The 26,875-nt window shown below is 53.4% G+C and overlaps 9 protein-coding genes across 9 annotated transcripts; 2 read left to right on the forward strand and 7 right to left on the reverse strand.

Annotated features, from left to right (window-relative positions):
* Positions 1-479: 479 nt before the first annotated feature.
* On the forward strand, positions 480-2,624 carry NCS54_00108000 (Hypothetical protein; the record flags this gene model as incomplete). Its single annotated transcript, XM_053146714.1, has 2 exons — positions 480-602; positions 672-2,624. 2 exons carry the CDS (start codon positions 480-482, stop codon positions 2,622-2,624), a joined length of 2,076 nt encoding a protein of 691 aa, XP_053002689.1.
* Positions 2,625-3,383: 759 nt separating this feature from the next.
* NCS54_00108100 (Aldo-ket-red domain-containing protein) lies at positions 3,384-4,477 on the reverse strand (the record flags this gene model as incomplete). Its single annotated transcript, XM_053146715.1, has 3 exons — positions 3,384-3,749; positions 3,802-4,373; positions 4,426-4,477. The coding sequence occupies 3 exons, from the start codon at positions 4,475-4,477 to the stop codon at positions 3,384-3,386; spliced, it is 990 nt and encodes a 329-aa protein (XP_053002690.1).
* A 2,168-nt stretch (positions 4,478-6,645) lies between these two features.
* NCS54_00108200 (Alpha-1,2-Mannosidase) lies at positions 6,646-8,392 on the forward strand (the record flags this gene model as incomplete). Its single annotated transcript, XM_053146716.1, has 2 exons — positions 6,646-8,220; positions 8,276-8,392. The coding sequence occupies 2 exons, from the start codon at positions 6,646-6,648 to the stop codon at positions 8,390-8,392; spliced, it is 1,692 nt and encodes a 563-aa protein (XP_053002691.1).
* A 180-nt stretch (positions 8,393-8,572) lies between these two features.
* Positions 8,573-9,436, reverse strand: NCS54_00108300 (C3H1-type domain-containing protein; the record flags this gene model as incomplete). The annotated part of the gene is made up of 1 exon (XM_053146717.1): positions 8,573-9,436. The coding sequence occupies one exon, from the start codon at positions 9,434-9,436 to the stop codon at positions 8,573-8,575; it is 864 nt and encodes a 287-aa protein (XP_053002692.1).
* A 204-nt stretch (positions 9,437-9,640) lies between these two features.
* On the reverse strand, positions 9,641-11,472 carry NCS54_00108400 (CAP-Gly domain-containing protein; the record flags this gene model as incomplete). Its single annotated transcript, XM_053146718.1, has 3 exons — positions 9,641-10,784; positions 10,842-11,244; positions 11,301-11,472. 3 exons carry the CDS (start codon positions 11,470-11,472, stop codon positions 9,641-9,643), a joined length of 1,719 nt encoding a protein of 572 aa, XP_053002693.1.
* A 434-nt stretch (positions 11,473-11,906) lies between these two features.
* On the reverse strand, positions 11,907-12,972 carry NCS54_00108500 (MaoC-like domain-containing protein; the record flags this gene model as incomplete). The annotated part of the gene is made up of 3 exons (XM_053146719.1): positions 11,907-12,676; positions 12,746-12,794; positions 12,853-12,972. 3 exons carry the CDS (start codon positions 12,970-12,972, stop codon positions 11,907-11,909), a joined length of 939 nt encoding a protein of 312 aa, XP_053002694.1.
* A 1,122-nt stretch (positions 12,973-14,094) lies between these two features.
* Positions 14,095-15,417, reverse strand: NCS54_00108600 (Hypothetical protein; the record flags this gene model as incomplete). The annotated part of the gene is made up of 1 exon (XM_053146720.1): positions 14,095-15,417. The coding sequence occupies one exon, from the start codon at positions 15,415-15,417 to the stop codon at positions 14,095-14,097; it is 1,323 nt and encodes a 440-aa protein (XP_053002695.1).
* Positions 15,418-17,175: 1,758 nt separating this feature from the next.
* Positions 17,176-18,591, reverse strand: NCS54_00108700 (PLCXc domain-containing protein; the record flags this gene model as incomplete). Its single annotated transcript, XM_053146721.1, has 1 exon — positions 17,176-18,591. The coding sequence occupies one exon, from the start codon at positions 18,589-18,591 to the stop codon at positions 17,176-17,178; it is 1,416 nt and encodes a 471-aa protein (XP_053002696.1).
* A 1,777-nt stretch (positions 18,592-20,368) lies between these two features.
* NCS54_00108800 (Hypothetical protein) lies at positions 20,369-20,980 on the reverse strand (the record flags this gene model as incomplete). The annotated part of the gene is made up of 1 exon (XM_053146722.1): positions 20,369-20,980. One exon carries the CDS (start codon positions 20,978-20,980, stop codon positions 20,369-20,371), a length of 612 nt encoding a protein of 203 aa, XP_053002697.1.
* Between the last annotated feature and the right edge of the window lie 5,895 nt (positions 20,981-26,875).

A 26,875-nucleotide genomic window follows, 5' to 3' on the forward strand; every position in this document is an offset into this window, starting at 1 on the left:
AAAAAAGCAGCCGCTGGCGGCTGGGAGCTCGGGCGAACGACGGGAGCTGGAGCCAGTGACAGTGAGCCGGTCGACGGGATCACGTGCCAGGCTGAATCTCAATCTTCCAGGTACGTACCGTTCCATTGGCACCTGGCACTCCCACTGAGCACTGTCCCTGACTTGTCCCCTGTGCAGGGGCTCCCGGGGTGCAAGTTTGCTGGACGGGCTGTCGCATCCAATTGGACCCCCATTCAGCAGCTACTCAAAGTACTTACCAACTTTGTCCATACACTGCATCATTACTCCAAACAACGCGATCTTAACCACAAAGACGCGCCACGCTACACCGGGATCAACTTGTCCTTTTCTCTCGTGTTACTATCAAACCGCGTCCGCCCACGACTTGCGCCTCTGCGCCCCCCATCACCTGCGAATCCCGCCATCCATAGCTTCTCAGAGATCGACCTGTCCCGCGATGGGACCGTGGAACCTCCACCATGCAGCAACGTCGAGATGAAATCCTAGCAAAGAAAGCAAAGCTCGCAGAGCTTAAGCGGCAGAGAGAGCTTCGGGCCAGCCAGGCGACCGCCAGTCGCTCGAGCATAGGCACCCCTAGCGACGTTGGTCCCCTGACCCTCCACCGCCTTGGAATTGGAACCCCTCGTTGACATATTGTCTCTTCACCGCAGTTGATATCCCCGACTCCCGGAAGAGCAGATAACCGCCGCGAGATTGAATCGCTCATCAACAGCTTGGTGGGCGACAGCAGACCTGGCTCCACCGTCACAGGAGGCGCTGCCTCTCCGGCCCCTCGTGGCAGCCGTCCGAACAGCGTATTGAGTGCTGGCGAACTCAGCAACGAGACTTCCGAAGTCGCCTCTCCCGGTCATATCCAGCCTCTTGTCCTACCCCCGAGCCTCACCACTGTTCCCCTCACCACCGTCTTCGAGTGCCCACCGTCTCCCGTAAAAGAGGTCTTCTCATACAGTAAAGGTGTTCAAACAACTGAGGAATGGACGACCCCAAACAGAACCAGAGCTCAGTCTCTCATTTCAGAAGCCGATGATATACCCGTAGCAACTTCGACGCCCAGCAAGAGGCTGAGCAGGAGAGAACGGGATCGAGAGGAGGAGCTCCGACAGAAGATCAGGGAAGAGGTGGAGGAAGAACTAAGGGCGACAAAGGAGTTCCTGACCGATGGCGTGGTACCCCCGAGCACGTCGATGAACTATCCTTCAAGGAATCTCACTGCCGAAGAACTCGACGCCGTGGCGCAGTCAGACGAGTTTGTCGACTTCCTGGAAAAGTCTACCAAAGTGATTGAGAGAGCCCTTGATCAAGAGACGTACGATATCCTTACCGACTATGCGCTACAAGGCCAAGATGTCGAGGACGAAGACGAGGAAACTGGCAACACCGGCGGCCGCGGAAAGCATAGGGTGAAGGAGGTGGCTCAATTCTTTGATGATCGATGGTCCAAGAAGCGCATGATCAGCGGAATCGACTTCTCGCCCAAATTTAGCGAGCTCGTTCTCGCATCTTACACCAAGAACCCAACGGCGCCCCACGAACCTGATGGCTTGGTTCAGGTCTGGAACCTTCACATGCAAGATCGCCCAGAATACGTCTTTACAGCGCAGTCGGATATCCTGACGGCAAAGTTCTCGCCTTACCACAACAACCTCATCATCGGTGGCTCATACAGTGGCCAAGTGTTGCTCTGGGATACAAGAGCAAAGGCGGCACCCGTTCAAAAGACTCCCTTGACCGGATATGGACACGCTCATCCTATCTATTCGGTCGATATCGTTGGTACTCAAAACGCCAACAACATCATTTCTTGCTCAACTGATGGCGTTGTGTGTGGCTGGACCATGGACGTGTTCGCCCAGCCTCAGGAGTTGCTCGAGCTGAAGAACCCCAGCCAGGCCAAGGTGGCTGTTGAAGATGTGAGCCCGACGTGCCTTTCTTTCCCGGATACAGATCCTACATTCTTCCTCGTCGGTAGCGAGGAGGGCACCATCTTCCCCTGCCATCGATACGACCGAGCTGGTGCCAAGGCCGGCGTGGACAAGAAGATCAGCTACAAGGGACACACTGCACCTGTCATGTCAGTCGACTTCCATCCTGCCAGAGGTCCAGTGGATCTGGGTGACTTGGTCATCTCTTCATCACTGGATTGGAGCGTGAAGCTCTGGAAGGTTCGGGCACCTGCAGCAACTTCCACCATTGGCTCTGGGGATGGTACTATCTCACCCCTGATCGACTTTGTGCGCGAGGATGTCGTCTACGACGCCAAGTGGTCACCTGTCAAGCCCAACATTTTTGCCTTGGTAGACGGTGCCGGCTGGCTCGAGCTCTGGGATATCGCTGTCGAAACTGAGGAACCTGTGTCGCGGATATCACCCAGTGCTCGAAAGGACGGTAGAACCATGCTTTCAAAGAGTCTGAACAAGGTGGCATGGGAGCCCAACGATGGAAAGCGTCTTGCCACTGGTGGTATCGACGGATCCCTCACAGTGTTTGAGGTGGCCAGCGGTCTGGGAGGCAAGGAGGGCTTGAAGAATGAGGACTGGGCAAACGTGAAGAAGCTTGTGAATAGACTTGAAGCCGTAGGGTCGAATGGCGCGTTGATGGATTAAGGACGTGTGTTGGAGTATTGGCGGCATAGTGGGCGCATTTCTTGTGTCTTCAGGTAGTTGACCAGAGAAGATGATTGTATACCCCGTGAGATTTTATATCCTGTGAGAATTATCGAGGCTGTCTAATCATGCATTCTGAAGCTGTTCAGGTCCCGATCCCGATCACTCAAGTATAGACACTACTCTCCAGGCTTTATTGGACGAAGCCAGCTAACTAACATTCTTGGAGCCTTTATCTAGGAATCTAGAGTCTATAGAACTCTATCAACTCACACCATGTAATTTATTCTTGAATTCGTCTGTTGACAGGCAAGCCCCCTGTCATCCTCACCAGTCCCAATGAGATTGAACGTCACGTGCATCAGATCCACCTGAATGTTTACCAACTTTTCGCTTGAGCCTCAACAACTGTCCTCTGTCTACCTCTTACCTACTCCAAAAAAACCACCGGAGATGAGACAGGCACCAGCCGCTCAGCACTGCTCAGCTGCTGGAGGTTCATCGCCTTCTCGTGTCTGACCTTGTGACCAGACACGTTGAATGGCGGTGACTAGTTGCATTGGTAAGTCATTTTCTTCTTCTCGCGACTCATTGAACATTTCATGATGGCATTCATTTTTATGAATTCTGCAATTCTGAATGCCAATTTGGCATCCTGTGGACAAACTCTAGCTGAAAATATTCAATCTCTTGCAATTGTTGTCTGGTATATCCTAGATAGCATGCTAATTCATCAACAGATTCCCTTTCCAACTACTTTTAGGTCTCCATGGGCACTCCCGCAGGGTAACGGGCACCAGCAGCCTCAAAGCTGTCCACCAGTGGCCGGATAGCCTGCATCTCCTCCTCGGTGAGCTGGAAGTACTGAGTGTTCTCCCTGACTCGGGCCGCTGTGCTGGCTCCCGGGATGGGGATGATGGTAGGTAGATGATGGCGCTTGCTGAGCCCCCTCGCCCAGGCAATTGCCAGCTGGGCTGGGGTGCAGTCCTTCTTTTTGGCGAGAGCCTCGACTTCTTGGACGAGCTTGAGGTTGTGCTGGAAGGCTTCGGGCTGGAAGCGTGGCATGATGGAGACAATACCCAATTCCTTGAACTCGGAAGCATCCTTGAATCGACCAGAGAGCATCTATGATAGTGATTAGAACTAGAGCTGTTTGCATGAAGCTGGTTTTACTTACACCACGGCCAATAGGCGCATAGGCCAGAACTGGGATGTCATGCTCAGCACAAGCTTCGGCAACCCCGTTTCTGAGGATGTCGATGGAGAACATGCTCAGCTCAACCTCGACGGCAACGATCTTGGTGATCTTGGCAGCCTCGTGAATGGTCTGGGCGCTGCACTCGGAGAGAGAGATGCCACCGATCTTACCCGTGTCGATGTACTCCTTCTGGATGACGCCAAAGGTCTCCTCGAGGGAGACGTTAGGGTCTCTTCTCGAGCAGGCAAAGGCATCAACCTTCTTAGTTCCACCGAGTTGGCTGATGATGTTGTCAAGAGATCGCCGGATGCCCTCGGGTGTGCCGTTGGGCATGTGGTTGTCGAGATCGTGACCACCCTTGATGACGAGGAAGACCTTGTCAGCATCCTCGGGATACTTGGTGAAGTAGTGCTTGAGAAGTGTCATGGAGTTGTACTCGGGAGTGCCGTAGAACTCGGCGCCGTTCCAGACGTTGCATCCGTTTTCGAGGGCAGTGCGCATGGCCTCGATAGCCTGGTCCAGAGGGGGAGGAGTAGGACGCCACGTGAGGCCTGTGGGTTGTTAGTTGAGATGCCATGTGGGTTGAGTACAGTGAGTTCATACCCATGAGGCCATAGCCAAGGGCACCGACTTCCTTTCCAAGAATCTGAGGCATATTGGACTTGGTATGAATGAGGTGGCAACTGAATAAAGGTCCTTGGAAGTACAAGCTAAGATGTAGAGGAGATGTTGGAAGTCAATTGTTAACTGATGCTGCTGCTAAATGATTCTATCCTGAACGATATAAACATCCATTTTATATTCACTTCGTTAATCCTTCCATCGGTCTTGGGTGTAACTCCATGTGTATCATTGTCGGGTTTACAGCCTCGCCTGGTTAGATAAACCCGTCAAGCTCCACGCCGCGTGCCGAGACCCGCCGGCAAGTTCCGCCTAATGCAAGGAGCATGGAGATAGGAGCAAGGCTAGGTTCTATAAACCCGCAATGGAAATAGTTGATCCCATCTATTAGGATTGATTGTTAAATGGCATCTACTTGTCGAGGAGGGTAGTATGACGTCTATATGGAGCAAGCAGATCAGATTCACCAAAAACCGTCACCAACAACGTTTCTACTGTATCAACGAGTAAATGCCTACATTGACACAAAATATGAAATCCCGACCATTACTCAAAATTTATCAAGTTCGTGAGTCTTTCATTCATTTCCGTCCTTGGATAGAATAATACGTGTTGCCATCCATCTCATTTGCAAAGTGAGACTATCCCTGCATCTCCAGGGGCATCAGTTTGGACACTGGCATTTCTTGTGACGGGCCACAGGCAGATATCTCGGCGCGTATTCTAATGACTGTACCTTGGTCGGCAACAGCTTCATTACTTGATCTGGCATCTCTTCTTCGGCGGAGGATGAAGAAGATTCCCAGACCAATTACATCCAGTCGGACTACGGAGCCGGCGACTGCTCCACCGATGACGGCTCCGGGGGGAGCAGAGGCTCCTTCCTCCCGCTCCTCGGCCGGCGTCTCCTCTTCTTTTGTTGATGTTGCACTAACAGATGACAGATGGTTGGATCACCCCGCTGGTAGCTTCACGAACTTATTGGCAGTGTCCTCGTCAAAGACTCGCGGGCTGGTCGGTAACACCATTCATCCAGAGCTCTATGGCGTTGTGCTTCGTAGCCTGAGCCCTTTTGCGATCGATGTCTACAAAGGGCGCGATGTACTGGTCGCTTGGAACCCGGATCTGCGGACCCGGATCGAGGTGGAAGGTGATTTCGCCAACGACTCTAACCAGAGTGTTGGTTGGCACCTGATAGTCAAGATTAAGGAATCGGCGTGCACTTTATCTGCATCAAAGAACGTGCTGACCAGTGGAGGCCGTATGGGGTCTGTGTGTTTGAACCCAGTCACTTGCCAACGTACGCGCCTGGCGCCTCGAGAAGGAGTTGCCTCTTGGGGACGATACAGCATGGTAACGCATTGTTGGAAGGAAATATGCTCTCTTCAGAGCCATCACGGAAGCTGACCCAGATGTCCGAGATGGTGACAGCCCAGAGTGCCTGTGTAGTCGTCGTAGACGTCTCTCACCTTGTCCTCGATCTGCCCAAGGGAACCATCGATGGAGTCCCCAGTATCGCCGGCTTTCTCAGCTGTGGATCACGACCGCGACGTAGGATCAAAGAGACACAACCAACACCATAAAGCCTGCACATTTCAAAGCCTATTACGCGCCCGGAGCGCTGTTCAAAGAGGTAATTTCCACGTTGTCAGGTAGTAACGAGCGACAAGTTGAGTGCATACCCGTGTTTCAACAGGGATATCTCCCGTATCGCTCCCGTCCCGCAGCAGATCCGGTAGGAACTGCGGATCCGCCAAGACCTGTGTATGGTTCTTTACTGGCTCTGCGCTGCTAGCGCCCGTCTGCACCCACTATGGCTTGCCTTGCAGCCAGCCAATAGATGGGCGTGATCACATTTTAGGACCCGTAGTCACTGCCGGATCTGCTGAGGGAGTCGACGAGGGCATGCAAGTGTTCAATGAAGAAGGCCTACAAAGTACTAATTCGTCACATCCGTATGGGCTTTTTAATCGAAACGGTTGCATCCTGCGGCTGCGGCCGGCGGCAATTCACAAGCGCCATGTTCCTCACGTGGGCCCTTCCTCGGGGAGTCGGGGGCAGATACACGACGTACTAATTCCCCCAACTACCCAGGGCCAGACCAAATAGTTCCATTTCTAAGCGTCTCTCATTTCCCGTCGACGAGTTGTCGACTTTCTCTCTTTTCTTAAATTCTTCTACTGCAAGCTTATTTGATACACTATGATCTTGCTCTCGCAACCATCCTTATCGCCAAGCACGGCGCTGGTCGCCGCTTTTGCCGGGATAATATTGCTTTGGCACCTTCTATCTACTTCTGCGTCTTTGTCTGCGCCTAAGACGAGCGGCCTGGAGTTTATACCAAGCTCCTTCAATTGGTCTACTCTGCCGCAATTTCATCCTCCTTCATCCATCAAGCCCTTGCCGACGGATAAGCCTCGCAAGTTACCCCAAGTCCAGGCCAACCAGGGCAGATTCCACCTAACTTCAACTACCAAGAGCCGCCAAAAGGCCGTCCGTGATGAGTTTCTACGCAGCTACAGGTCATACAAGCAGTATGCATGGATGAGGGATGAGCTGACGCCCATCTCCGCCAATGGAAAGGACACCTTTGGAGGATGGGCGGCAACCTTAGTGGATTCTCTGGACACCCTTTGGATTATGGACCTTAAGGAGGAATTCAATGAGGCTGCTCAAGCGGCTGCCACGCTCAACTGGGGTGAAACTCACGATGGCGCCGTCAACTTGTTTGAGACGACGATCCGTCACCTTGGAGGTCTTCTTAGCGCCTACGAACTAAGCGGCGAGGAGGTTCTACTCAAGAAGGCCGTCGAACTCGGCGAGATGCTCTACGTCGCCTTTGACACCCCCAATCGTCTGCCTGGCTTCTGGCTCAACTTTGAAGACGCCCGGACTGGAAAGCAGGTTGCCGGCGTCCACGACCCGTCTGCGTCCCCTAGCTCCTTGGTGATGGAATTCACAAAGCTCTCGCAGCTCACCGGCGATCCCAAGTTCTACGATGCTACAGATCGCGTGACGCAGTTCCTGGTGACAATCCAGAACGACACGCGCTTACCGGGAATGTGGCCTCTCTGCCTCAACTTTCAGAATGAGCAAGCAAACGACAACACCTTCTCCCTCGGAGCACTAGCCGACTCCCTTTATGAGTATCTACCGAAGATGCACGCGCTACTGGGCGGCTTGGATACGAATTACGAGTCTATGTATCGTATGGCCTCTGATACCGTCATCAAGCATCTTCTCTACCGACCTATGCTACCAGAGAAGGATGACATTCTATTCTCTGGTGACGTTCACGTCAACGACGACAAGGCCGAGTTGGTCACCGAGAGTCAACATCTCACCTGCTTTGCCGGAGGCATGTTTGCATTGGCCGGAAAGCTCCTAAACATCGAGGAGCATGTTGATATTGGAGAGAGACTTGCCCGAGGCTGCGGGTGGGCATACAAGGCATTTCCCACGGGCATGATGCCCGAGATTTTCAACCTTGTGTCTTGCCCGACCCTCGAGCCGTGCGAATGGGAAAAGGAACGATGGGTCCCTGAGAAGGAATCTCTCTCCCCAGGCTTTCGGAATGCCCGGGACCCGCGATATATCCTCCGGCCGGAAGCCATCGAGAGCATCTTCATTATGTATCGGATCACGGCCGATCCCCAGTGGCAGGACATGGCGTGGGATATGTTCCAAGCCATCGTCCGCTACACCACCACCCCGCATGCCAATGCGGCCATCGAGGATGTCACTAATACAGAGACTGCCCAAACCGATTCGATGGAGGTAAGTAAACCCCCTTGTTAGTGATTGATGTCAGTATGCTAACATATCGACGCAGAGTTTCTGGCTATCCGAGACCCTCAAGTATTTTTACCTCATCTTCTCACCCCCAGACTTGGTGAACCTAGATGAGTATGTGTTGAATACAGAAGCCCACCCTTTCCGACGACCATAGTAGGAGAGTTGGCACCTAGAATTACTATGTATAAATAATTAGCGATTGCATCTTGGATACAGGGGAACACGAGACCCGTCTATGACGACGTTAGGCTAGAATATACACACGATAATATCCCACATGCGCATCTTTATCTCAATTGCGACATCACAGCTACAACCTTGTCCTATCATGGACTTAGATCTCAATTAGCATCCCTTCCGCTGCTTCCATTTTCTGTCCACCCTTGATCTCTCTGACCACCGTCACATTGGCATCCACCACTGGTCGATTCATAATCTTTTGCCCCTGCTGTCCACCATCGTTGACCTGACGCTGAGACACCACCTTCTGCTTCCTCTTCTTGACCGACTTGCGCGTTTCTGCGGCACGAATCACCTCTGGTGGCATTGGCATGACACCCCGTGCTTGGAGCCACCAGTCCGGGAACGTCTCGAGTCCAACCTCTGCGAGACCCTCGGGTGTCGTCGGCATGGCGTGTTTGAATCGGCATGAGAGCCCCCATCTGCACGCCCCGTAGCGGCACCAATGTCGGCACGGGGATGTCATAACTGGAGTCGGCGACGTAGTCATTGTGTGCTCTAGCTCCTGGCTGTTGTTGAGGGGGTTGTGCCGGCTCGAGGCGAGGCCCTGCGCGGGTTTGAGCTTCTTTGGAGCCGGCAAGGCCAGTGTAGGCTTTGCCTTGTCCTCAAGCTCGCCGGCTTCAGAAGGTGGCGGGGAAGAGCTGGGTTCGGTCTTGGAAGGGCAAGTGGTCGAGGCATCGTCGTCGGAGTACAACTGCTCCTTTTCGCTATCATCTGAGATAGAGGCAAACTTCAACTGGTAAGTCCCGGCCTCGGCGTGAAAGGGTCCCAGGTTGATCATGTCTTCTGTCCGCTCTTGGGGCAGATACCGGGGGACTCCGATGATTTCCAGCCATTCGGGGAGCATGTCAGCGGGGATGAGAGGAACAGCTGTTCCAGGACGGACGAGAACCTGGCCGTTGGGAGTGATTTGCTCCAGGCCAGGCCTGATCAGAAAGAATAGAGGCCTGGGAGTCATAGTTTGGAGAGCTTTTGATGTGGAATGAGTGAACGTGTTTAGCAGACGACAACTCGCAATATTCCTGGGAGATCTCTGTCTTTATATATAGGAGGACTGTTCTTGGATTGTCAATCTTGCGTGTCTTGTTTCACAGGCACTCACAGTTTGCAATAGACAAACACGAAGCCAGTACACATGCAGTTTCGCGGAGGGTTTGTCCAACTATCGAACCTCCACGCGGATCTTGACATCCAACCCGTCCACGCAGTAGCCCAGCTGTCTGGGCCCGTCCTTGAGTTCCACCTCTCTCTTGACCCATCGTCCTGCCTTGCCTGAGCTATCCTCCGCGGCGTGTGTGTCTATCCCTTTTCGTTCCCTCTCTTCTTCGGCTTCCTCCTCGTCGCTGCTGTCTCCCTCTTGGTCATCGAAGCCGGCCACGGGATCCCACTCGCCAGTCTCCCAGACGAGTCCCATCTTGAGGGGAGACATGTCAAATAGTTTTCCAGCAACTCCTTTCACAGCGTAGATGTCGTATGATTTGGGAATCTGTGTGACCTTCTCTTCGCCTTTGCCCAAGTGGAAACCAACTGTAACTAACCTAGCTTCAAGAAATGCAGGGTTGACCGCTAACCGGCGGTTGATGGTTGGCTCGCCATACATCTCGCAAAGTTGAGCATAACGAGGATGATGGGCTAAAACTTCCGCCTCTGCATTCTCTGGCACGGCCGCGAGCTGTTTTCCAATACGAGAGAGGTAAAACATCTCGGCGTTGGTGCGGTCAGCAGGCGTGACCTGGCTAAAGTTGAGAGACTTGAGTGAGGCAAGACGGGCCACGGTGAACATGTGAGACTCTTCTGCGGATGAAGCCTTGGCATCGATGTCGGCTGCATCGTAGAATGGGTTGTGTCCAATCCGCAAACCTGTTAGACCTGGAAAGTGCTTGGGTAGCTGATCCACAAAGGTCCATGACTGGATGTTGTTGTAGGAAACGTCGAGATACTGGACAGAGTCGGAGAACATGGGACCTTCAGAGCCTTCTGGTGCGACAGCCGAGATGTTGTTCCCTTTGAGGTGGATGTTGCGGAGGGCCTTGAGAGCTGTGAGGGTGCTGATGTCGGCAAGTGTCGTAAACTCGTTTATCTCAAGGTTGATTGAAGTCAGAGTAGATGCAAGAGTTCCAAAGTTGACAGGAGGGAGGCTATGAAGGTGATTTGAACCAGCATCAAGTGCAGCCAGGATGGGGCATTTGACGGCGATGTGGCAGACTTCTTCCCAACTCAGCATTGTCTCTTCAAGCGACAACTCCTTGACGCCATCAATCACACCCGTGGTTTGATTGTCCAGAACATCTTGGAAACGGTTTCCACTAGGATCGTGTTAGTGCGTTGTTTGCTGTTTGCGACAGACCGGGAAGGGGACACACTTGATGCTCAGATGCTGAAGGTTTGGCAGCTCACGACAGATGTCGAGCACAGGGTCAAGCCGCTCAAACAAGTTGCGGCTAAGGTCAAGCTGGGTGATCTTGGGACACGTCTTGGCTATGACGCCCTCCTCCTCATCCTCAGCCCTCGGGGTAGCGACCTGCAGGTCCTCAAGGATGACGACGGTGAGCTCGGCCACATTGGCCTGCTTCCTTCGGATCTTCTCGAAGCCGACCTCCTCTGCACGCTTCCCGAAGAAGATGATCTCCTCGGCTGCCCTCCGGCCGTCGGGAAGGGTATACTCGGAGGCGTACTTGTGGTTGACGGCTGCCAGAAAGTGCCGCGGCGGGTCAGCAGGGCGCGAAGGCCGAACAAAGGATGCAGCGGTGGGGGACTTTGATTTGCCTGTGGCCGGGTCGTCAGTCAGCCAGAGAGAAATCTAGACCGGTATCTCGCGTTACATGTAAAGTATCGGACGCCCTTGTGGCATCCGTCATGTTTGCCCCGGGCCGAGTCGTCCCATTCCACTCCGAGCCAGGTACCCGTGGTGCCTGCGACCTCACCGACGAACCTCACGGTGCAGAGGGCTCCATCGTAGGAGACGCGCTGCCCAATTCGGTGGGAGGATGACATGATGACGGTTATTTAGGGAGATTGATATTGGCTTTTATTGAGTGCGCGACTTGATGATGGTCATGGCTGATGGCGGCCGATCGTTGTTGCGTTGTTGAGAAGAGAGTCCGACTCAGGCAGCAGAATTTGAAGCATCATCCGTGGTGTGGGTGAGAGAGAATTTGTGTAGCCTACAACAGCAAATTGCAGCAACACAAGAGGCAGCAGCAATTATCGACAAATACAACCAATGCAAGTTTCCGATTGAAACAATTTCACGGTTGCACACTTTTTTTAAGAAAATGTTTGATTAAAAGAGGTATCTTTGTCGCTGGCAAACACAAAGCAAAAGCAGAGGCCCGCCTCGCTAGACAAAATCGAGACAAGCCAAGACTGTCCAAGAGCACAACAGCGAACGGCAACACTAACAACACACGCTCACGTTAATGCATCAATCACAACCGGCTCTTCTTCTCCTTCTCCTTGGCGACAACTCTGACCAGCGCCCTTCCGTTTGTCAGGCACACCTTGCCCCCTGCCACCTGAACGGTGAACCGTACCTCTTCGTACTGGTCCGTCTTCTGCCCCGTCCGCCACACGCTCGTGATGAGCTTGTCCCCGGGAATCACCGGGCTGGCAAACCTCGCCTGGAACTCCCTGAGGTTGGCCGGGTTGCTGCCGCCCAGCTCCTTCAGAATCTCGTGGCAGGCCATGTTCCACGAGTAGAGGCCGTGCATGATGGAGCCCCGAAAGCCCATGCCCGCCCCCGGCTCGGGCGTGGCGTGGAGCGGGTTGTAGTCGCCGTTGAGGCGGTACAGCAGGCCCGACTGCTTGGTTGACTGGTGCTCTAGCACCAAATCGGGCTTCTCGTCTACCGGCGGAGGGAAGCTAACCGTCGGCGGGCCCTTGGGTCCCCCCCAGTTCCCCTGCGCGACATAGAACGAGCTGGTTGTCACCCGTGAGTAGACTTCTCCGTTGCCCGCGTCCACCAAGTCCGACTGCGTCTCGACTACGCTGCCGGGGTGGCCCTTGTCGTAGACCCCAATCACCTTTGTGCGGAACTCGAACCTTTTGCCCTCGGACGACACGGGAAGCCGCTTCAGGAACTCCATCTTGCGCTGTCCGTCGACTACACGGCTCGGGTCAAAGTCTGGCACTCCGGGGATCTTGACGGCCTTCTGGGCTGCGTAAAAGTCCACCACGTCCTGTGTGTCGCCCTTGAAGACTAGAGTTGAGTGAACCATCAGTAAGCTAAGCACATACATCTGAAACCGAGGGCATTATTAGAACTCACGGAGAGCTACGGGGTATGTCGGGAAGACGGTAAAGCTGGGGTGAAGTTCCTGTAGGGCTGCTCAGCAACCTGTCCGTCTCGCCTTGAGACTGGAATTGTCAACTCACGTAGAGGAACTGAAGCTCATCGTCGGTACAGCCAACTGTGTTGGCAAAGAGCAAGACATCTCGTCTCAACCACGAAACTCTCTGAGGAGGATATTGATAACCAACGCCTGGTCCAGACATAATGTATGTATGTATGTAAACTGAAGAGAAGCAACAAGAGGGATGTGTCTGAGTATCTCCCTCCCTTCTCAACGGCCGGAAGGGCCTCGCCTTTTGTCCTACCCCGTCCCAGCGCCCCGAAGGGCTGAACTCGTAAAAAAGCAGCCCATCTCTTGGCAGCGATTCCGGCCTGTGTAATTACACTGGTACGATGGATGCCTCATGGCTTGGTCGCTCGGAGCCGAGGCTCACGGAGCTGTGGAGCACAGCGTGACCATTATCAATGGGCGTCAGCCAAGAAAGAGCTCTTTTACGAGCTACCCTATCCCTTGGGCGACAGCTGCAGCCGCCAGATGCACAGCCAAAAGTCCCTCGCCAACCTCAAAGACAGAGTGTCAAGATGGGATGTGTGCCCAGAACCGGAAACGGAGACGGAGACGGAGGAGAGACAACAACTGATTATCTAGATAATCGCTAACTAAAATAAAAGTGCAACCGAGCGCAACCCACCCTTGCTGCCACCTGCTCTCTTCTGACACATCTCCACCCACCTACCTTATTTTTGCCAGCTCCCCAACGTTAGCTTATCAAAACTCGCCACTAACATCAACACTAGCCAAGCGCCCAGCAACAGAAGCAGCATCGCTCAACCATGTCTTCCTCATCAGCTGAGTGCCAGCACCGCTGTGCCCAGCTCATCTCTTTTGGCATGCTTCTCCAGGACCTCTCTACCCGCACCAACCTGCTCCAGCAGGACCGCCCCTCGCCGGCAGGCCGCCCACAAGCTACCTCGGCTCAACAACCCAAACCTGATGCTTCATTAGACCAACCTGGGCAACTCCCCGATAGGACCCTTTGACTCAGCTTAGCCAAACTAGTCAGGGGTCCTCCCGCTTAAAACAGGGGCGGGTGTTCCGGTGGCCGGTGAGCCCTATCCCACTTCATGTCCGACCTTACTCTACGAGTCACAAGACTGACAAGGTGTACTCAAAGAGATCAATTGATGGCTAGCTACATATACGGCATCAGTGCTAGCTGCTGTCGTTTCAAAAACTGTACAAAAGAGTGTAGATCGTCAAATGTTGATGCTCAGCAATGGATAGTTGCCGCATTCTGGTATCGGTTCGCTCAAAATCAATTGGCTTAGCCAACTCTTCCCTTGGCTCTGTCACATTCCTCCAGAAATCGATAGATCCCTTCAAGACCCTCGTAGTCTTCCGAAGGTCCCGCCATGGAGCTAGCCGGAGGTGACATGGTCTCGTATCCCTCGGTCTCAGTCAACCAGGGGTTGTCAGCCATCTCATCCATAAAGGCTTCTCGAACAAAGTCATCGTCGTCCAGGGAAGACACTTGTTCAAAGTCGTAACCCTCCACAGATCGGACCGACATGGTCGGTGACATTGCTGACTTGGTGGTGTCAGGAGCAAAGGGAAACTTGAGGGCCATCGGGACGCCAACTTCAGTGTCAAAGTTGGGGTCCTGACCAACAACTCCACGCTGAACCCCAATGTCATCGCATAGTCGCTCAATGGTTTCAGCGTCGACTCCAGGGAACCGGACTCGCAAAGTGTTGTGCTTCTCTAAAAGAACCGGAAGGTCGCCTAAAATTGCAAGTCTGCGGAGATCCGCAAATATCGCGGTGAGATCCTGCAATGCTCGGCCAAAATCAGCAGACAGAACATCGAGGAAACCCTCAGTGTTGAGGGAAGCGCCGGCGAGGGCGGCCTCGGCCTTGAAACCGGAGGTCTCAGACGCAAAGGGGATGGCGGCAGCGAGAGGGCTGAGAGCCGTGACGGTGGGGCTGAGCTGGAAGTCGACAAAGGCGCCGGGAGCGGTGTGAGGGATGGAAGAGAACTTTCGCATCGCTTCATCCTCCACGGGTGACACGGCGCGATACTGACGGTCACCGTGGGGTCCGAGGCCGTCGTATCGGAGCTTCTGCCCAGAGAGGAAGAAGGCCCTCATGGCCTGCGAGACATTCTGCACAACCTGGGCCGGAGCGGCCGGGGTATGCGAGAAGTACCGAGCTCCGCCTCCGAGACTGTACCCGCCGGCGGTCCGGGGCATAGCACCTCCGGTCAAGTTCGGACGGAGCGTGCTGGCGAAAGGGGCTCGGCCGGAGAACTGTCCAACACGGCGAGAGGTGTTGGAGACCGGGAGCTGGGATCGGTCGAACCGGGCGGCCTTGGGCTCGGAGCTAACAAATCTCCTAACCACACGGTTGATATTCTGAGCAGCGGAGCTCGAGAACCATCGGGTATGGCGCTTCTGCTGCCGGAGGACAGCGACGGGGTGAATTGGCTGGCGGGCGACTCTGGCGGTCTTGAGTGTAAGATGGTGGAACTCGGACTGCAGCGGCCGCGTCATAAGGACGAGCTTGGTCCGAACCACGTTTGTGGTTTTGGCCACGGCGACTCGGAGGAGCCGCCGGGCCATGGGACCCAACAGCGCCTCTAAGGACGCCATCTTGAGGTTTCGTATCGTTTCCGATCCAACTTGGGGTTGGAGAGTGAGATGTAGAGGGGGGAGGCGAGGCATCCAGCTCGGGAGTTGGGGCCCTTTATGCGGCGATAAGATTCGCCACAATCCAGATAACGGAGGATCTCGGCAGCACCGCCACACAGCTGCCGTGGCAGAGATTGCGGGGCACTCTAGACCCAAAGTGGCCTAGCGTATCCGCTCAGTCAGCACCCATATCTTCGCGCTCCAAGAAATTTTTTGATTCTTCTTCTTCTCAAAAACTTCATCCTTCAAGGTCTGGTTTGCGCTCTCGACACGAGTGTGTCGTCGACCCTGCGTGACCATGACCTTCAATTGCTTCTAGGTAAGACCTCTCTCCTCTTCCCCGCGACCTGGACCTTTCTATGATGATTACTTTACACGAACAATCCAAATCATACCAAAACCATGGTGATTAGCAATCTCTAGAATTACACTGAGAAAGCTTTGGATCCCAACATTGAGGACACCTTGTCAGGAGCTTTTACTGACAGGCTGCAGTTTGTTTGGTTTTTTCTCGGCTCTTTCCCTCGCGTTGCGCGTCCGCCTGACGCGCTCGTTTCTTCCATGATCAAAAGGTTAGCTCTTTCTTTCTACACTTTGCTTCCTCCCCCTCTCCGTGTGATGAACAAAACGACACCAGGGATTCCTCATTCTTAATATACTATGTGGATACTGTTGTATTAGTTTCAGCCTTGTCTGACTGGAGATCACAACGCATCATTGCTTTGCCGCCTGTCTGTTGACGCAAATTGCTAACTCGCGTTGTCAATAGGTAATGCAATCTGTCTCTTCTCTCCCGAGCCTCGCCACTATATGATGAAGATTTGAACGAACGGGCGGACATAACGAGCACTGCTGCCTCCCGCCCTAGAAAAGCAAGGACGTACAAATCCTTGTGGCGGGTGTGTGGTGGGACCTCTTGTTGACACTTCGTCACCTGATCGTGGCTCTTTTGGAATTGGATTCTTGTCTCCATGTCTGGCTGAGGAACCCGGCGGCTGACTATTGAGGATCCAGGTACCTAGAAAAAGAATTCTCTTCTTCTGCTCCATCTCTTTGCATGATGAGTTGTTTCAAAGTATTCACACTGTTTGACTCGCAACCTTCGGGCTTGTCGGGATATGAACACAATATCAACATCTGATTCCATTGGTACGCATCTGCCTCTTCCCATCTTGGAGGCCCGTCACTAACTTGCGTAGATTTTTCACACTTCTTGCACCAACCATGAAGCTATGAAGCGACGCTGTACTAATAAGCTCGTCGTAGGTAACTTACGTTGTCGTTGTACTTACGCTCCGTCCATCACATCATGGTAAGACACCTCTCTTCGTACCTCCCCTCCCCTACCTTATGATGACTTCTTACTATCTATTGTTCTATCCCTGAGTTCATCATGATGAACAATCAATTCACCTTGGAGAACTGATCTGGTTCCCATCTCTCCGCTTTCATCTTATAATCAGCATGGGGCATGGCTGACCAGTATTGACAGGTGCATGATTTATGATTCATGAAGAGTAGATGAATAAAACCACAATACCCAATTTATACCTTTTAGTGATTCATATTGGCATTCGTGTCGGCGTGACGTGCTATGTATCCAAGTCTAAATAACCTGCCTCCCAAGTGTAATACCCATCACAAACACCACAACACCCATCGCGGTCGTTTGCGTTGCCCTGTTCAACCACTGGCGGGTGGTTGGTCTGGTCATCACCACTAGTGCTTGACCTGCAGCTTCGCGTTCATGCCCACGATGCATCGGATGAGATCCCAGTCATCGTTGGCGCCCACCCAGTCTGTGACAACAATACCAGTGCTGGCAGAACCAATCTTGAGCTTCTTGGGACCCATGCCATCCTCACCGTGGCGAATGCACAGATACTCAATCACGGATGGGTTGACCTTTTGAGCAATGCGCTCCGGCCAGCACGTGGCGTTGAAAAAGTTGCTCGCGCTCAGGAAATTGACAAAGAACGGCGGGATGGTGGCGCCCTCCTTGTGGCCAGCCATTCCGCTGATGAAAAAGTTTTGCTCAGCGGCACGCTCGAGCTGGCGACGCGTGTAGTCAATCTTCTTTTCGATGTTGTCGCTCTCGGTGATCTCGTAAAAGTCCTGGACGCGGATGAAACCACCACCACACTTGCCGTCCTCGCAATTATCAGGCCAAGCAGCCGCATCGATGCCCCAGCCTCGGCCGTCCCAGCACGACTTCTTCATTTCGTTGTCTAGGTTAAATCGGCGGACGATAACGATCCGTCCACGTGCGCGGCCGAGAGTGGGAAGCTTGGGCTCGGTCCACCAACGGTTCCGCTTCTTATCGACATAGCTGGCCTTGAGGTACTTTCCGAGCTGTTCATCGGTTGCCTTTCCAGTGCCCTCCCGCTTGATGCTCATCAGGATAGTCTCACTGGGGTTCTCGTCAAGGAACTTGTAAATGTCTTCAAGCATATCCTTGAAGTACTTGGTTCCAGTCAAGGAGATAGGGAACACGCTATGAACCAGAGCAAGTTCATCGTTGTCGGGGTTCGCGGAGACACGGATGTCAAGGAAACGGACGCCATTGCGCAGCTGTTCTGGGACGCCAACAGCCTGGCATCGAACCGAGGGGAGGGCGGTGTGGCAGGTGGGCGAGTTGTGAGTTCCTGGAATGGAGAGCAGCGGGAGGGGCCATTCATCGTGAAGCTCCTTCATCCAGCTGTTGAGACGGGCCGAGGAAAAGATGGCAAGGAAGGCTCCATTCGAAGTATAGACAACTGTCAGGTCGTGCTTACCGCCATCGAGCTTCTTCATAACAGAAGACTTCTTGGACGGGCTCGGAATGTCGACCTCGTACTTGTGGTCCTCATATTTGAAGGTAAGGCGAACAACCTCTTTGTGCTTATCGGCGGATCGAATGTTGGTGTCTTTGGTCTTGAAGGGTTCGACCTTCACAGACGCCTTTTCCTTGTGGATCGCATCGCCTTTGGCATGGGTTTGGTGGGAGCTGAAGTCGGTGGCATTGATGAAGCCAGTGACTTTGTTGGTCACGTTTGAGAGGATGTTTCCCGTCGAGACACGTTCGCCCTCGAAGCGTTCTACCTCGATAAGCTCAATTGGGTTGATGGTGAGATTTCGAATGTTAAGATTCGCCATATTTGCTGTTGTCGCAGAATAAAGCGTGGTTGAGATGGAGGGCGCGAAGACTCAAGGGGGCTAACGACGGCCAGGCCGAGAAGAAGTTGAGGAGATCGACAATCGGCAGAGAAGTTGATCTCCCAATGTTGAGGTGAGCTCAGGAGTAAGGGCAGGCTGGGAGGAGGGGCAGGGGCAGAAAACGGCTCCTGGCGCAGGGACGAGGGTCGAAACCATGGGTGAGGTGGGGAGCTGCCCAAGCAGAGATCAGCGCGCGGGGTCAATTGGACATTCGAAGCTCAGGGCGGGGACAGCGTGGCAGGGCAAAGTGGCCAAGACGCGGCGAGAGGTGCAGAAGCAGCTGAAAAACGGCCCTGAGAGGGCTGAGGCTGCTGCTCTCCCCCACCAGTCCGTCCGTAGCAATTGCACAGTACTGTATGGCATCCATGTCGGTGGGTGTCGGCGCTAGGGTGGCCAAAGAACCCTGCAACCAGCCAGCAGTATCCCACGGTTCCAGCACGCGTCCTCAACCTAGAGGGAGCCTCGAGGTGCTCCTTCCTAAGTGTACCAAGAGATAGACGGCCACCTGGCAGATTTGAGTTCTTCAACGGTGTCAATGACGTGCTCAGGTCGAGCAGGTGGAGCATGAGAGGAGGATTGCCAGATCCATGATCAATACAGGTACCGTAAAAGTAAAAGCTCCAATAAAACCCGAGTATTCCAGGGTAAGTCCTGTTGAGTAAGTTCCCGTCATGTATTGAAGGTTCTCGAAAGTGGCATCCCGCTAACATGGAACCAGCCCCGATGGACTGGACTGGCTTGGGCTGGCTGATCCCGATCCTCTGAACTGGGATCGCGATGGAGGGACCGAGGGACAGGACGGCCGTGCGCTTCTTGGGGGAGACCGGGGGAGCTACCATTCCATCGGTAGGAGACGGGCGCAGAATAAGGGGTGTGGTGATGTTTGACTGTGCGAGGAGGAAGAAAACGCAGACGCCATAGCGTCGTAGGCGCGATGACGGCGGGTATGGCGTTGAGGAGCACACAGTTATTGACCGAGATACGACTGAGGGCGCTAAGCGAAAAGGTTAATTCATTGAGATATGGCACGAATAGAATAGGGAGAATCTGGAAAAGGCCAATATTAGCAACGGTTCTAAAAGAAGGGCAAAGGGGCACAGTACTGGGAAGATGGGGTGAGTGGTCCATGGTTGGAGATTGTAGGAGGGAGAATGGCGACACTCAAATTTGCAGACTTGAAATTTGCGACGTTTTGTAAATGGAGAAGAGCAAAGTTGTTTCATTCGTCAATTCGTCATAATTTGATTCCTGCCTCGTCTGTAAACGACTCGTTTCCTGTCCGATGGATGTCCCTTCCTCCCTTCTTTGTGCTACATGCCAGCCTCCAAGCTGCCCTTGCCTAAACTCCAAAAGTCACCAGTTCTTGGCCATCCCGGGCTCCCATCCCCATCTCCAAATGCCAGCCAGTCCAAGGCCCAATTTTCTTGTATCTTGCTCGCTCCAACTTTGGTATCAAAGCCCAAAGTCTCAATCCAAAACGCTCTCGGGATTCACCACGCTCCGTAACAGATCCAGAAACGATTTTTTTTGCCTGAAGAGAATAAGAAAACAATGAAAAACACGTTGCATCATCCTTCCCCAATTAATCACCAGAAGAGTGGCGGATAGGATGGGTAAGTGGGATGAAGAGTGTGAGTGCCGTCTTCGACACCCAGAGAAAGGAATTCCAAGCTCAAAAGGTAGTGAAACTACCATATCCAAGACCCAGTACCTTTTCTCACTCGCTGGCTCGGCGTCGCTTTGCAGCTGATGCCTCCTCCTCATCTTCTTCTCGGGGTCGTCGGAGTGGTGCTTCAGCTCGGCGTCGAAGAAGCTCGCCGACCACCTCGCGGCTACCGACAACATTGCCAGTGCCTTCAACGACAATACCGGCATCAACCTCAATCTTGAGAGGCCGAGGGCAACCTGACTCATCAATCATGGGGATTCCGCATCTCCCAGAGCTACCCTCGTTCAGAGCCTGGACAACAGCTCTGGAGATGGCATTGGCTTGCTCCGCAGGTGTTGCCGTCAGGCACACAATGTTGTTGCCGCGTGATATGTTGACTGCAGTGTTGATCCGCAAGCAAATGGGTGAGCTATCTTCGGAAGCCTCATCTTGATCATCGGCCACAGCACCAGGGTGAAGGGTAGCATAGGGGGCTTGCTGCTGCTGGGACTGGATGTTGTGGATCATGCTAGCAAGCCCTTGTCGTGCCTGGATAGCACGGGCTGTAAGAGCAGTGAGGTCGGGTACTCTTCGAGGAGTGTATGCGGGAGGAGGGGAGTTGTCCTTGGGAACGGTGGTCTGAGAGTCCTGGGGCTGAGTGGTGTTGTTTGGGGCATCCATGATGTTGGAAAAGGTGTTGATGTGAAAGGAGGAGATGGAGATGAGTTTGGAGTTTATGACTTGGACAGCTGGAGTGACACAGAGATATATGTGAATCACTGTCAAGAGATGTTGTCGAGGGTGGAGGGGTGAGTGTGTTCCTGATTCAGATGTGACAGGATTGTGACGACAGCGAGGTCATATATAGAAGTTTCTCAACGATGTGATCGCCGTTGATTCCAACGGGTAACAAGGAGTGGACCTGGACACAATAGGAAAGGATGGATGGGGTAGTAATGGTCGAGAGCTTTGCGCCACCCACAGCGGGCTTGTCACTGGCGCGTAAGGTACGTGGTGGAGGAAAGGGGGCGATTCTAGATGTAGCTAGAGAACAAGAAAGGTTGAAGTTTAGGACGGGAAGAATATCTACATATAGACCCAGAGGTGAAGAAGCAGGAAAAGAGAAAAGGGGAAGCTATCCCCACGTCGAGCGTGGGTAGTGAATACAAGACAATACTACCCATCCAGGTGTAAAGATGGGTAGTCAATACCTGATTCACTTATTGATTGTGCGTCCGTGGAGCCGCCATGGGCATTCTCTTTTTTTTCACAATCAGCAACAAACAGGGATCTGAAAAGAAAAACAGTAATCTACCCGTCCGGGTGTGTGTATGTGCTTGGGCGTAGGTGCGTTTGTTTTGCTGCCGCCATGACATGCATGGACCTTGCAAGCCATCATTTCCCGGCTGGGCTGGCCGGGGAGTGGTGGATGTGATACCGCGACCACAATGGGCAAAGAAGAATGACCGTAGATGGACAAGTCAATGAGGCGAGTGAATCGATTTAGACACACCTTGGTCTCGACAGGTTGCTCAATCAGGCTCGGCACGCCCACTGTGCTGGGGCGTGACTGAGTCGTCAACACACTATGGATGGATGGTTGTCCACGCTATGGCATGGACTTCTGGGTCGGCCGAGTTTAACGGGTGGGCGCTTGCTGCGGCAAGGACGGACTTTAGACTTGCTCTTGTGAGCATCTCTCACTGTTCTATCATGTATTCTGCTCGTCTCAGGGTACAAGCACTCCCCCTCCACCACGCGGCTTGAAACCAACGCGAGGGCCACCCATTGAATACCATCTCCGTGGAATGGGATGAGCTCTAGTACCGGATGGGGCAAGGTTAGTCGCAGGCGAAAAGTACTACAAGGAGCATTGTGGTTTTCTGTGGATCAGCTATTCATGCCACGGCGTTTGCAGGGCAGGCGGGCAGGCGGGCAGGTAGCCGGCTCATTGAATTCATCTTTTGGGCGTTCCGTCTTTGTTGGGTGCCTGAGTGCTACCTATTCAAACTGCCGGCCGCAGTCTCCACTGCAATGTTCCTTCAATGAGGCGAAATAGCGAGGGTTCTGGCTGGAGACATCAAAGCATACAACGTCCCGTGCATTAGTGTCGTCATCTCTCGCGTGCATCGTCGGGACGCCGTCATATTTCCCTTGGTAAACGGATGGGAGGTAGGCAAGGGGTTCGGAGAATCAACAAGAACCAAATTACGCACGCCAAGAAAGATGAGGACTCGTCCAAAGCAGAAAGGATCTATCAGAAAAGGGAAAGAAGACAGGGTGATCATCACTTTCCACGCTGTGATCAGCATTGTCACCAATATGAGACAGGAGTGGCTCATTCCCGGCAGGAATAACGTGTACCTTTGCCTTGGCTGGGTGGAGGGATGCCTCAAGTCTATTGTCTAAACGGACCGGCGAGACGTCGGTGGGTGTGGGTTGCGGACACGGAAGGAGGAGCAGGACGTGGTTGGCAGGTGGGAAGGTGGGGCGCGGCCTGACGGGGCTTGACGGGGCTTGCAGCTTCCTATTGTCCCCACGCCGCGCTTGCTATTGTTGTCCGACAGCCCCTGCCAGCCCGCAGTCCCGACCGGCCGGGCTGAATAGGCGCACGGGCACCTGCCGCCTATTGAGCTTCAGATTAGGTTTAGCGCCCGCGCCCCGGACCCGCTTTCACGGGGCTCTCGAGTGAGCCTGCCGCAACCATCTCACCTCTTGCTCTTGGAAACCTCGACTCTCACTCTCCATCTCCATCTCCCTCCCTCACACTCCTCCCACTTCCCGAGCCAAGGAAGAAAAGGGCTTCCACCAACACAGTGTCACGGCTCCATCTTCAGGCCGCAGCTGAAGCACAGCGCACACCTATTTTCCCTATGTCCTCTCCGTGCGGGGGCGTCGGCCAACTGCATGACTTCACGACAAACACATGAACGAGAGTGACGCCATCTGCCTCCTTGGTCACCCGCGTCACCCTTTGGCGCGACAGCTTACGCTTCATCACACCCTCTGCGGCCTCTTCCCCTTCCATCTCCAGCCAAGCCACTCGTCACGTATGCCACAGCGGGCAACTTCGCCTGTTGTTGACACACGAATGAACATCACTCCACCAAGGAAGGGCCCAAGATGCAAGTGCACATGGCGCCCTCGCCCAGCCCTTGGGTGGTGTGCGGCTTCATCTCTGGCATCCGTCCCCTCCTACAGATCCAAGCCAAGCGACCTCCCGGCCGCACCGACTGCCAAACCATCTCCTCGGTTCTGTTGTTTGTCCAAGTTAGGACCGTCCTTGGTCCCCATCTCGCCCCCTTTTTCGCCTTTTTCGCCTCCTCTGCCTACCTTGCCCAGTTTTCGGATACCAGTGCAGTGACTACGCTATAATGGCGTGCCGGGATGATCCTCTGCTCATCCGGTCTGTTGGGTTTGGGTGGACAATGCCAGGTGGTGGCCAGTGCTACCGTGAATTACTCCGAACCTCGCTCACGGTCGTGATAGTGTGCTATTCAGAAGAGAGAACAGGCCAACAGTGTCTGACAACTCAGAAGTTGAGTAGCTTAGCCAGCTAAGCGTCGTCATTTTTCGCTTCATCTCCATTCGACGGGCATCGGATGGGATAATAGCACGGGTATTTCGCATTCAGCCCAGACACAAAAGTTTGGAAACCTGGGGCCTTGTTCTACATCCTTACATAGGCTTTCGTCAGAAAGTGCCGATGCCTGTTTGGAGATTGGCTGCTCATCTGCGGCTGGCCTTGATGGCTTGACTCTTGTTTCAAGCAGAGGGTGCCCACCTTCATGATGAGACTTCCTTGGTATCGCTGCTACGTCTTGTCCTATTCATCTCACACCAGATTCACTATCTATGTGTTTCATCCTACCCTGTTGGGTAGCTTTAGTACACGCCCCCCTCTTCACAAGTTGTTGGGAGAAATGCACAATGGAGATTTCTGACGAGAAGATGGATCACACGGGAACCACCTTAAGAAGAACAACAATCAGCTGGACGCAGCGGCTGGCGTCATGAGCTGAAGCAACTCATAGAAAGAGGGAGCAGCCAGAGTGAACTCCCTCAAATCAGACGACCAAGAGGCTTCTCGCCCGGGAATGTGCGCTGAGAATTGTCCCATGGTTCCTATTCGCTTGGCTATCCTCTCACGGTTTTATGTTGTGGCTGTTCTCCATCATCCCAAACTACTACGGAGTAGGTTAGGGATAGCCTACCGACAGGATTGATCCTGCCCACCGCCAAGTGGCAGACCATGTCGAAGCCTGCTCCCAGGTATACCAATAGTCCAAAGCGGACCGCAAGCGCCAACCGCACCCTCGGTTACCAGGTCAAGAGTGCTTTTTCGAATTCTTGCTATGAACCCCTGACTTGCTCTCCGCCATAGCTGATACCTATGGATTTCGTGGATTATTTGGTCCTGACACATGCTTCTCTTAAGGTATGATGCTATTCTGACCTTTACGACCTTTGACAAGTTCACGCTGTCGATTCAGCTTCGGAAATTCCGGATCATGCCTCTACCCTTGGCTGTGCACCTCGTGCCAGCCCTACCACCTATGGCCTTTGAGAGCTATCAAGGAAGCATCTCTATGCCAAGGCGCCGGCGTTGTCTTGGGTGCAACCAGGATGGACGGCTGGGAAAGGCTCTCTGATTCTCCGGGTGCGTGGGCTGCAGAAGGGACTCTGCGGGTGTGGCACTCACCGACCTCGCACCCAACCTACATAACGCCTTAACGTTTGTTCATCCTCGTGGTATACGGGGCCGCAACTGTACGGACGACCACTTCCCATCCCCCGAAAACGCGGCCACGGGCTCTGTTACCGGCACTTGATCCTGCGCTCGCAACCCTCCATTGATGCAAACTCGATCATCCTAGGACAAGAACTAGTCCCTCTTTAGGAAGAAAGGAAGCATCGTTCTTTGTGCCGCGTGGATGCCAATGTGTATTGATGCCTGAATACATAGATGACTGTCAAGGAGAAATGCGTAATATGACGGAAGGAAAGATTTGCTTCCCATTAGCGCACGCAGCTAAGTGGGTGGTTATTGAGAGCAAGATTTGACTCAGGGGACTCACAAACTGCCTTGCCAGCTTGTTTTCTTGACTCGAACACAGGAAATATGCCCATGATATGATACCAGCCTTTGTCTTACCAGATCATCAACGGCAGGACGAAACGCAAGGTCATGAGACAGAACTTGAGAGATAGGCTATTACGACGTTGAACATGACATCGAAAACCATGCGGTAGACCAGACTCCTGCATGAGATGAGTTCCGAAACTGGCGCCCTCACACCCATCCACCAAGCGCAGGAACAGCTCGCTTAATGAACCTTTGGCATAAGTGGTCCAGAACGAACGGCAGTGACATGGCAGATCATTATTGGATCGTATCCGAGTAGGCTTCTCTCTATGGGCGAGCGTTTATTCGCTTGCGCAAAGACGCGGCTGGGCCTCATCAACAGCCTCACATCATTCACCGCCTCAAGCAGACTTCCCTAGTCTCGGCCAAATTCTCTTGGCCTTTTGTTGTCGCTCCAACGCATAGCTATCTTCTCTCAACCTCGATAACCGTTCGGTTTCTCCCACTCGCTCGCCGCTCAAGATGAAAACGGACAGACAATAACCGTCAAACGTGGTCAAGATGGGGTCGAAGAGTCCAGATCCGGCGGCATGCCACCGGAATAGGATGTGACGAACTCGACAATTACTCACAGTAAAAACGGCTTGAAGGCTCCAGGAAGACAATGGCTGTATCTCTCATCTTCATCTTGATTCGCCTGTTTAGATCCAGGGGCAATTCTACTTTCCCCATAGCCCACCATGAGGCCACCTTATGCTCAGAGTTTCTCGTCTCCCCGTTTCTGGTGTCCCGTATGCCGTCTCCCTGAGCCACGCCGAACCACGGCCCGTCTGTGGCTAGTAGCTTTGAGGAATTCTGGCGTTGAGCATCAAGCTTGACTGGAGCTCAAGGATCCCTCTCCCTTGCTTGGGTGAGACATGCTGGTCATCAGGGTGTAAACTTGTGCGGCAGAGAGTCAATATAGACGGGTCCTGTGCCAGGAGTAATGTGATGGAATACCGAAGGGTCACGGGCGACTCTCAAAGGTGGCATGCTGGCCTCTGGGCTCCGCTCTGCTGAACTGGCCTCGCGCTTCGCGTTTCATCTCGAATGTTAATATCTGACAAGAGACAAAGATCTCTTTCTTCGATTGGCGCTATCCAACCATCCATCTATGGTCTGTCCCTGTATTGTCCTATCTAGCTTAGACCAAGATTGGCCATCACAAGCGAGTCCTTGTTAGTTGATACACAACGCAGGGAGTCATGAAGATAGAGATGACATCACATTTGAACCATTGCCGAAGTCAAAAAGCAGAACTGTTGCTGCCTATCCGGATGCTTCCGCCCTGACAAAGGGGTCCAGAGGCCTTCTAGAACTCAACCTTCAGAGGTAATTTGTAACGCCAACTGCCGAGTCCGGTCATCTTGAAGTTGCCGTGGAGGGGGTCTAATAACGGCGTGCCGGCTATGTGATAACGGTTTGAATTGCCGGCCATGTATGTGTGAGAA

Source organism: Fusarium falciforme, chromosome 1 (assembly GCF_026873545.1).
Source record: "Fusarium falciforme chromosome 1, complete sequence".
In the NCBI taxonomy this organism is placed as follows: domain Eukaryota; kingdom Fungi; phylum Ascomycota; class Sordariomycetes; order Hypocreales; family Nectriaceae; genus Fusarium; species Fusarium falciforme.